This window comes from Lagopus muta, chromosome Z, assembly GCF_023343835.1.
Source record: "Lagopus muta isolate bLagMut1 chromosome Z, bLagMut1 primary, whole genome shotgun sequence".
Classification (NCBI taxonomy): domain Eukaryota; kingdom Metazoa; phylum Chordata; class Aves; order Galliformes; family Phasianidae; genus Lagopus; species Lagopus muta.
Window position 1 is genome coordinate 8201863 of NC_064472.1, and position 10454 is coordinate 8212316.

General features: G+C 44.8%; 1 protein-coding gene across 1 annotated transcript; it reads right to left on the reverse strand.

Moving 5' to 3' along the window:
• Window positions 1-527: 527 nt before the first annotated feature.
• On the reverse strand, window positions 528-4386 carry LOC125687382 (phospholipase A2 inhibitor and Ly6/PLAUR domain-containing protein-like). Its single transcript, XM_048932505.1, has 5 exons — window positions 4239-4386; window positions 2913-3029; window positions 2526-2675; window positions 2246-2386; window positions 528-850 (listed from the first exon to the last, which is right to left on the reverse strand). Exons 1-5 carry the CDS (start codon window positions 4285-4287, stop codon window positions 627-629), a joined length of 681 nt encoding a protein of 226 aa, XP_048788462.1. The 5' UTR covers window positions 4288-4386; the 3' UTR covers window positions 528-626.
• Between the last annotated feature and the right edge of the window lie 6068 nt (window positions 4387-10454).

The following is a 10454-nucleotide window of genomic DNA, read 5'->3' on the forward strand; positions in this document are numbered from 1 at the left end:
GAAACCTTCCTAAAGTAAACATTTATTCTGGATAATCCTGAAAACTAAAATAGAAAAGAACAGTGTCTAGTAAGGGAAAAAGAACAACCACAAGGAGAAATGTTCTTGCCAGGAGCAGTTTGCTTGTAGCAAAGGATCACTGACTCCCCTCTGAAATGGAAATACTTCAGGTCTGCCTGGGGAAAACAAGCATCCAACTGAAAATAGGATATAAGGGAGGCAAAAAAGGGCAGGCTACCTTTCTAGTCAGAGTGAATTTCCCAGGAGCTCACCTCCAGTCATCTTCAGAGCTTGGAAAAGTGATTGGCCAAATGCAGAGGACTTGTCCTAAGTCTGTGGAAGTAGATTCTAGTGCTATTTTGAGAGCTTCTGTTGCTTGTGCGGTGCATGGGCACCTCACGCAGTCTCCCATGGTTCTATTATGGTCAGAGCACTCTAAGAACATAACAGAACCAACCACAATTGAACAGATGTAGCTTTAAATCAGATTAAATAAAAAAGAAAATAAACAAAGTGTAAGTACTGTCTTTATTCTGAAAACAAAATCTGCACACAAGAGATACCACATCAAACAGGAGCAAACCACTGGCTGTCACAAGCTTTGCTTACGCCAGTCCTAGCGAGAGTCAGAAAAGCAACTTCTCCAAGATGAACCCTGATAGGGCAGGGAAGAAAAGACTTTGTGAAGGGACAAGCCCAGAACTCAGCATTTCCAGTGTAATAGCTGGTTGGCATTGGAACCTCTTTATTTTAATGTCCATCATCCCCAGATTGTTTTTACTGTCTCCTACAGCATTGCATTCAGAAATGGTGGTGCATCCCTTCATGGCAGCTTTCACAGTCAGTCCACCTACACAGCAAAAGAAGCACATTCCACAGGTCAGGGGAAACAGTCTCCATAGCTATTCCCTCCCTGGCCACTGGAGCTCCCATGTTCACCTCACGTACTGCATATTCTTCACATCCAGCTGACTCCAAGCCCATTCCTGCCTGCTCTCTTCTACTGAGTGAGTTTGAAGGTTACCTTCACTGACTAGAAACACAAAGTGTTTAGGGTTTCTTCTTCCTTACTGATGAACAAGACCTTTTTTTTTTTTAAATTTAAACAATTGCCATTTAAAAATTGAAAAGCTTTTAAATTGTTGTATTTTATGGAATAATCTTCAGTTCTTCCATTTACATCTCACCTGGCTACCTAGAGAGATGAGAGCTGTGATACAGTAGTCCCAGTGTTCATTGTTACCTTCTCACTTCGACCCTTTCATGAAATATGAGATGAATGACTTATTTTTTTGCCAAAATTTGACCAGGATTGAGAAGTCTCAAAGGAATTACAGGCTGAGCCATGCATTTAGGCAAGTCTGTCTCTAAGGCCTTATATCATTTAGCCAAAGCAACCGAGAAGTCTTGCATGTGTACCCACTGAGGGAGAGCCTGGAACTTTTGCCAACACCAGAGCATCTACATGATAGATAGACCTTAAAGTGCTGTAATCACAGAAATATCCACATCTAGCCAGCAGTTTGGACACAGAAGTAACCTGAAATTCAGCCTGGGGAAAGCCAGACAACCTTATCCTGAGTCAACAACTCCCAGTTCCTCATTAAACTAGATTATTTTTTTCTTCACTCTGGAAACAATACTTTTCCCAAAGCTTCAGCCTGCTGGGCCAAACTAAACATCTGTGAAGAAAATCCTTGTCAGTTAACAATTCCAAGCAATTTTGTGGGAAATTACCTAACTGCCTATGGCTATGGACACACAGCAGGTCAAACAGGCTTAGAGCAATCTAATTCCTGTTGATGCTGGGTTCCTAACTCCCTGGTCAGATTCTCTCATTCCTATTGTTTGCATAAAGAAGCTGATAGCTCTGCATTAGTTTCACCTGAAGCTCCAGCAGCTGGGTGACTGGTTTAAATCCAAGCTCATCCTCATGCACCCTAGCTGGGGCCAGCAAATTCAGGGGTTATGTCCACATATCAAATTGTTTCATGACAACAGTTCAGTTCTTTACCTCAGTTATACCATACTACAAGGGATCCCAGCTACTATTGGAAAAGAGGAAGGAAAGCACACCCATGCCCTTTTACCATAGTTAAGCACGCCCCTTTTAAGCTTTGAATTTCTTCATTTTTCTCTTCACACTTGTCACCCCTTTTTTATTTATCTGTATTGCTCCCTCTTAAACTGGGTTTGCTAGTTAAACAAAAAAGATGACAGACAGCCCCAAGCAAAAGACTGTTACCTGTATTCATTAAGCCAGCCAGGTCAACACACTGGCTTTCAGATCCAGTGCAGTTCACAGTTTCGTTACCACACTGGAAAGAATCCACGCTGTAGCAGGCAGGACACTGGAATCCATTGGGCACGTTGTTCTCTGGCGGCACTGGGAGGAAAGAGATAGGATGCAATTGGTTTTAACAAGGGAAGGAGAGTGAGGAGCCAAGCGATGGCTTAGCGTACAAAGCCTGACCTTGGTAAGAGGCGAGCAGAAAAGGGATGGTGATAAGCCAAAGGGAGCTCACATGAGACAGACGCTGTCCGACAGGCATCACCCACACAGCAGGCCAAGAGGCTCCTCGCTTTCACCTTCCCATAGTTCATGGTGACTGGGCCCATCTGGCAAATTCTGGATGGCAGACAGGTCTTGATCAATGAAGGGATTGCCATCCCCCCTGTAATGGGGCAGCACCAAATCATTAACCACCATGTTATTCCCTTCCCCTCCATCTGGTTCCTACAGCAGCAACTGCTCAACAGCCTTCCCGGGACCTGACAGGCACAGCCCAAAAGCAGTGCCAGTGACACTGGTGATCCCCTCAAATGAATAGGCATGGTGTCATCGCATCTGAGACTCCAGTGAGGAATTTCTCACTGGAAAGGGATGAAGGCACAGCAAACATCTCACCTACCTATTGTAACTTCATGCAAAATGATGCCACAGGTGTCTGCATCACCACTGCAGGTTTCCATGGGGCCATAGCAGCTTCTTCCTATGCTGTGACAAACCTCACACTGAAGCATGGTTCCTGGATGAGGAAACAAGGCATATTTCTGAGCAGCAGTCATGAGGGATTTCACTTCCCCTCTCATCTATTATTCTTTTCTTTTTGCTTTTGATCAGCAATTTTCATGTTTCTCTTTTCTTATTTTTCCAGTTACGTGGGTTCTTTTGCATTTATTTCCTATTATTATTTTATCTAGTATGATCTTGAATATAAGGAAGTGCAGGGAAGCCTATCTGAGCTGTGATTTTGCATTTTAACTACTGATACCTGGCTAGCATGCCTTGTCTTCTAGTAGATAATGCTTGCTTGATTTTGCTGAGGATATTAAGAGAAGCATATCTACAAATCCCTCTGTCCACAAGGGCGTTTGAGTGTCCCTGGATTTGCAGTCCCCAGATCTTCTCTTTGCAGTGAGCAAGGGAATTCAAGGAATTGGTGACTGAGGGGCTGCCAGCAGTCACTGTGCTATGGACAAACTGGGAACAACATAACTCTTTGTAGACATTAGAGGAATCCACTTTACTGATTATCTACTGCTTCAGGACAAGAACTTCTTAAGCAGACCAGAGTATCAGGCAGTCAGTAGGAGAAACTTAGGAAGGAGTAAAGAGTTTATAGAGAGAGAACGAACAACATAACCTCCTTGATACAACAAATGGAACCCAAAGGTTCAGCATGTAGATCAGTGCATTCAGGGCATCAGTTGGTTCCCCAAAACACTCAGGTGCCATGTAAGGCACCCTGCAGCAGCCATGACGTCTGCACATAAGACACACAAGACCTCCACAAGACTAATACTCTTCTCAAGCAGAACTGATGGACAGCTGAGGTAGCATATGGTGTCTAAATTAAAATCGTGTGATCCTGGGCATGAGCAAATCAACCAATCCCTTAATCCTGCAGTCACTGTTGGCTGGATATTGATTCAGCTGACCAAAGTCTACCATAGAGTAACTCAAATCACTCCTGTGACTGTCCCACTTGGATTGCTGTTGACCACCATGGAAGCTTAGATAGCCAGCTCATATTGTGAACACCTCCACCTTCACCCACATATGGACTCATAGTCTCAGATATACCCCAAGCCCACTAATGCTTACCCCACTCCATATCAAACTTCGTATGAGGGATTCCCATGCCTCAGATGCCAGGAACATCCCTCCATACGCAACACCCATCCCCAGACCTCTTCTAAGTCTTGCAGCCCCACAGGACCCAGCAAATACTCACCTGAGTCTAGAAAAGTCAGGAGAAAGCTGAAGCCAAGAAATACTTTCATGCTGACAGATAGTAAGGACAGGGAGCTGACAAATCTTGCTAAACACAGCGCTATGTACCACAGAGGCTTTTATAAACCGGAGTGTGATGGATATGTCAGTGATTTGAGGAAGTGGCAAATGCAGAAGTCGTAGCTGTGGAAGCGTATCAAGGAGTACTGGTAGCACACAGCATGTGAAATGCAATTTATTTTTTCATTTAAACCATATTTCTGCCTTTTCCTCCGTGCAAGAAGTGCTATATATCATTCCCCAGCGTAGAGTATGCAGCCTGTGGGAAAGGCTGGCTTGCCTGGGATCTGTCAGGTATGTCTGCAGTTCAGACTTTGTTTAAACAACCTTCAGCCTATGCCATACATATGAATGAAGTAGAAGAAACCATTTGAACAGCCCTGTTGTGCTCTCTCCAGCAGGCCCAAAGAAGCAAAATGTAGCAAGAGCTAGTCAGGAATTTTCCTCGCAGCTGAGTTTTTGCTGGCTGGTTTCCCATCTTCCTTCCCATCAGGCAATCAGGAGCTCTCATGCCTTGAGTACAGCAGTAAAGCAGACAGCAGCAGAGCAGTGAACTTCCCTTCCAAGCTGGCATGCAGCTTCTGTTTGCAAAATGACTGCCAGTATATGCCTTGGAGGAGGCTTGATCAGGGTTTTCTGGGGATGAATATGTCAGAGCTGCAGAGTGGGACCTCCAGGGTGCAGGTTTTTATATTAAACAAGTGGAAGTTGATAAAAAATTCTTCTATCATTCCTTTGTCCTTTAAGTCAAACCATTCAGCAGAGAGGAAATACCAATGTGGCTGTATATGTGTCTGTCACCAGACACAGCCTGGTGACAGCATTACTTCCATGCCCTGGGATCCAGTGACGAGCTAAGGTCAAGCAGTCGAGGCCGGACTGCAATCAGCCCAAATGTTCCCTGTCCCTTATGCAGTGTTATCAGGATGTGTTGCCTTACCAAAACCATTTCCTACCCAGAACATACCCTCTTTGCTCATATTCTTGAGCAGATAGGTCACAGCCAATTAGTTCATTGTCCTTCAGTACTTTTTGCAGGGACAGTAGGGAGCAATTTATGTCCTACTACCAATCCTGGCTGTTGTGTAAGCTCCTTGGGCCAGATACTGCTCCAAGCAAACTTTGCTGTGTAGCACATCAGAGTGCTGGGATCATCTGGCCCCTAGATGTAGATGTAGCAACATCTATACATACAAACAAGTACTCACAGTAGGAACATGCAGACCACAGACACAAGTGGGTAACAACTCACAGATATGAGATACAAAAGCATTTCAGATCTCACCCAGTCCATCCTGTTGCCCAGGACAGTGCCAGCCCAAGACAAGGGCTGCTCGTAGGGAAGTGCCAGGAAGCAGAGAAACCTCTCACCATAAACCTGGCAGTTAGATGTTTGATGAAAAGTTGAGAGGGTTTAATTGCTGAGGTTTCCTATTGGTGCACAGATGAGCTAAGCATTGTTCTCTACCTCAGCACCACGCTATACCAAAGACTTCCTGCAATTCCATAGAGAAAATCACAGATAGAATCATAGAATCACATAACCGTGCTACCCTACCTCTAACAGCCCTCTGCTAAATCATGTCCCTGAGCACCACATCCAAACAGCTTTTAAACACGTCCAGGGATGGTGACTCAACCACCTCCCTGGGGAGCCTATTCCAGTGCTTAACAACCCTTTCTGTAAAGAAGTGTTTCCTGATATCCAACCTAAATCTCCCCTGGTGCAACTTGAAGCCATTTCCTCTCCTCCTGTCACCTGTCACCAGTGAAAAGAGACCAACCCCACTCTTACTGCAAGCACCTTTCAGGTATTGGAAGAGAGCAATAAGGTCTCCCCTCAGCCTCTTTTTCGCAGTCTAAACAGCCCCAGTTCCTTCAGTCTCTCCTCATAGGGCACATTCTCCAAGCCCTTCACCAGCCTTGTTGCCCTTCTTTGGACCTGCTCCAGCACCTCCATGTCCTTTCTGTACTGAGGTGCCCAAAACTGAACACAGCCCTTGAGGTGAGGCCTCGCCAGTGCCAAGTACAGGGGCAGGATGACTTCCCTAGTCCTGCTCACCACCACTCCTCATACAAGCCAGGATGCCACTGGCCTTCTTGGCCACCTGGGCACACTGCTGGCTCATGTTCAGCCAACTGCCCATCAGTACCCCAAGGTCCCTTTCTGTCAGGCAGCTTTCCAGCCACTCCTCCCTGTGTCTGTAGGGTTGCCTGGGATTGTTGTGACCAAAATGCAGGCCTTGACACTTGACCCTATTGAAACTCATACTGTTAACCCTGGCCCATCGATCCAGTCTATCCAGGTCCCTCTGTAGTGCCCTTCTTCCCTCAGGCAGATCAACACTCCCTCCCAGCTTGGTGTCATCTGCAGACTTACTGAGGGTGCACTCAATCCCCTCATCAAGATCCTTAATAAAGATGTTAAATAGGAGTGGTCCCAGTACCAAGGCCTCCTGGGGGAGGCCACTCATGACCAGCCAAAAACTGGTTTTAACTCCATTAACTACAACTCTTTGGGCCTGGCCATCCAGCCAGTGTTTCACCCAGTTGAGCATAGGCCCATCCAAACAGTGGGCTTCTCCATGAGGATGTTGTGGAAGACAGTGCCAAAGGCTACTGAAAGGGTTTACTGATGTAAACCACATCGACAGCCTTCCCTGCATCCACTAAGCAGGTCACCTTATCATAGAATGAAATCAAGTTGATGTTTCTGTTCATTCTTCTGTTTTGATGTGGTGTTTCTCCCACTCACCTTATTGTCTGCTTTTCTCATTTGGAACTAACCTTTTCAGAGGAAAAGTGATTTATACTATTTCCGATTACATTAAACATTACGGTGAAGCTTCTTCTCAGCTAAGCTAAAGGCACTATGAACATGGAAATTCATGCAATTACTCTGGATAAAAGCCTAGTTCTCCCAATGTCTGTAAAACTTGCATCACAGGAGTACAAGGCAGAGCAGCATCCTCACTCTGAATTTTGTTTTCGACTCAGAAACTGTCTCATGCCACAGGAGAGTCATAATGAAGCCAAACTTCTGACCACAGTTCACTCCTCAGAGTGGATAAAACCCCACCCCCAGGCAAGCTGGGATCCCCAGAGCAGCATGTTCCTGCCCTTCAACTACATGTGGGACTGCAAATACAAGTAGAGCAATGAGTGCCTGCGGCTCTGTAATGTGATTTTTATTTCATGGCCTTTCATTTAAAATGGTTGCTGAAGTGCCTGGGAAGATTTTCCTGAATGACATAGATGTACTAGCCCCACTGAATTACACTGAACTCACCTGTTTCCCATCTTTCATGAAGGGAAAGTGTGAAACCACAGCTTTTTAACCTACATTTTTAGAGATGAAATCAACTGCACCAAGAAGTAGCCACAATCTGCAGCAATAGATCTAGAAAATGAGACAAGGTGCAAATGAGGAACACCTGGTCATATCTCCATACATCTGCAAAGCCAACGGCAGCATAAGAGAATCTATCATAGGCAGCTTAGTTGAAACACTGGGGAAATTTTGTAACAGTGAAAATGGTGATTGCCTAGGGAAGACGTGATTCCTGGGTGGCCTGGGAGAACAGGCTGAGCAAATAATAATTAGGGAACTATTTAGTTGATGGAATCCTGCTTTAAGGCTGAGCAATGGTTTAGGTGCTCTCTCTCTCAAGGTTCTACATTGGTTTCTATACATTGATGGTTTCAGGGTGTGCATGGAGGACCCATTTTCTGCAGCATATGCATGTTTACAGAAGTAGAAGAGGATGACTAACTGATAGGCACCTCTACAGGAATGTGAAGCAGAGGCCAGGGAGGCAGGGAAGTTTGAGGGGCTGCAGCATAGATAGAACTCACATGTTGTCTTGTCACACAGATCTGTGGCAGAAAATGCCAGTGGGTTTCAGAGCCCAAACATAAAGATATGTCATTGAAGCTTGAAGCTAACAAATCAGATTTGCATCACAGCTGAAAAACCGAAGTAAAAAAACTTAGGAAGAGGCAAGAAAAGCAGTGATAAGAAGAAGAAAATAGGCACAGTTTCTGTGGGATAGAGCAGAAGTTTCTCTTATGCCTCCCTTTATCTGAGGTACAAGAGGACAGAGCCACAATCCATTGTGACACTTCAATGGTGAAGTCATCTGCAGCCCATAAAATAAAGAAGTTTTGGAAGAAGAATAAAACCCATCAATTTTCTGTGTCAATTTCTTGTTCTTCAGTGGAGTAAGTGAGACTGGCAAAGCCTGCCAAGCTGGTTCACTAGAAAAGGACATGTAAGGCAGATACCCTAGCCACATCATGCAGGGATTAGTGTACCCATCTCAAAGGACAAGAGTAAGAGGAGTGCCACTGTTTGCTTGTTGGCTATAGACTTAAGAAGCTTCTAACAGTCATTTTTCTCTGCTCTAATTGCACAGATTAGTCATGCAGCCAGGTGGTGGGACATGAGACTAACTCCTACTCCTGATTAGGAACTTTTGAACAGCCCAAGAAATAGTGCCTCATCTGTGTTTCCTCACAGCATTTCACCCAGACTAGAGAGGTGGGGATTTATTGTTTCTTCCCACCTAAGTGCTGACTGAGAATCAACACTTGGAACAGGAGCAGGGGACAGAGGCATCCTGATGGTTCGCAGGAACAGAGCCGTCTCTGCTTATGTGGGAGCAGCAACCAGACCATATGCCATGTCCTGCTAGCCATTCAAAATTTACCTTTTTCCCCAGAAAAAGCCCATCAGTAGATGCAGCCTCATGGCTCTGCTTCCAGTCCTATGGGAGCAGCCCAGGTGTAGCACATATGAATGCTTAAAGTCCCAGTTTGGTCTGTCAGCATTTAGCATTTGCCTGGAAGGAGTAGCAGCAACAGGGTGCTAATCGATGCGTACTGATTTCCCAAGAGGACTCCTCTATGCACAGCCCTGTATTCACTTTGAAAGTGATGCTGTTGTTACCAACTGGGTACCAAGCAGGGGGATGGGGTGGAACCACACTCTAAAGCAGATCTCAGGCAGGGGTGGCAACAGCAGTGAGCTTCCCAAGAGGAAATATGGTCTCTGGCAGCTCAGAGCCAGCGCCCAATCCAATGGCCATTTACAGGAGTACAGGGAATTTTTAATATACCTTTGATCCTATACTATTTAAGATAACAACCACATTAACACTGATGAATTTTTTGTAGCCAGGCCAGAAATTATCTTTTCAACTGAAATAGTTGCCAGTGAATCTGGTTGCTTTTCAGACATCCTGGAAAGAAGATAGATTTGCATGCATGTTAATATGATGAATGAGCTGTCTGCTCTTACGTGAATGATCAGCAGTGTCATCTTCAAAGTAATCAAGACAACAGCAACTACTTAATCACATCCACTGGTGCTGATATAAAATGTAAGCCCTTTATTAGGCATTCATATTTCAACCTCCTCTTCAGCTTCAGCACATGACTTAGTAAATATTTGCCAGCAGCAGAGCTTGTTTGCTAGGAGAGATCCAGGCTGTCAGCTGAGGCAGCTTTTAATGGTCCATTTGATAAAGCTAATTCTGCCATGGGCTGATGTCAACACATAATGAATATGTAAGAGGGAAATTCTTGTAATACAGTACTAATGGCCATGCATCTTGCTTATTATTAATAGCAATGTTTAAGGCCCTTGATATGCAATAGAAATTCAGCATTTTGGGGATCACTTTTAGGTGTGCGCTCCAGTAAATTGTGTCCACTCTACCCTTTGGAAAACAAACACCCTGACTTAACATACGAGAAGGACTCTGGCTTTTCTAAACAGCCTCCTTGTTTTCCACCTTCTGTAAAAGGAATCCCCCATCTATAAAACTGAACCCTGGTGATGAAGGTCCCAGGTCCATGAAGAACAGGTTGTTGCATTTTGCATCATAGAGGAATTTGTGAAAGAAGCTATGAATAGAAGGGGAATTTACAATCTTCCTCTAAAAGCCTAACTTTGTAGGCAAAAATGGAGCCAGCCAAAATCAACCTGGAGAGGAGGCATCTATGGGCTGATCAAAGATTTATTCATCCCTTTACTCAACCACTCCCTCTCCCCATCAGTCAGCTGCTCACATCTGGACAGCTCTGGCACAGGAAGCCTCCTTAGAGCAGTCTATGAGTTACTGGTAAATTGGAGATGTGTAATGGTAAAAGGTTT

Excerpts from the sequence above, each read along its gene's own strand:
- LOC125687382 (XM_048932505.1), bottom strand. The coding sequence starts at position 4,287 with ATGAAAGTATTTCTTGGCTTCAGCTTTCTCCTGACTTTTCTAGACTCA. Across the intron at positions 2,387-2,525 it reads TCGGACAGCGTCTGTCTCAT|TGCCGCCAGAGAACAACGTG; the intron begins GTGAGCTCCCTT and ends CTTTCCTCCCAG. Across the intron at positions 851-2,245 it reads GGCTGGCTTAATGAATACAG|GTGGACTGACTGTGAAAGCT; the intron begins GTAACAGTCTTT and ends TTTGCTGTGTAG.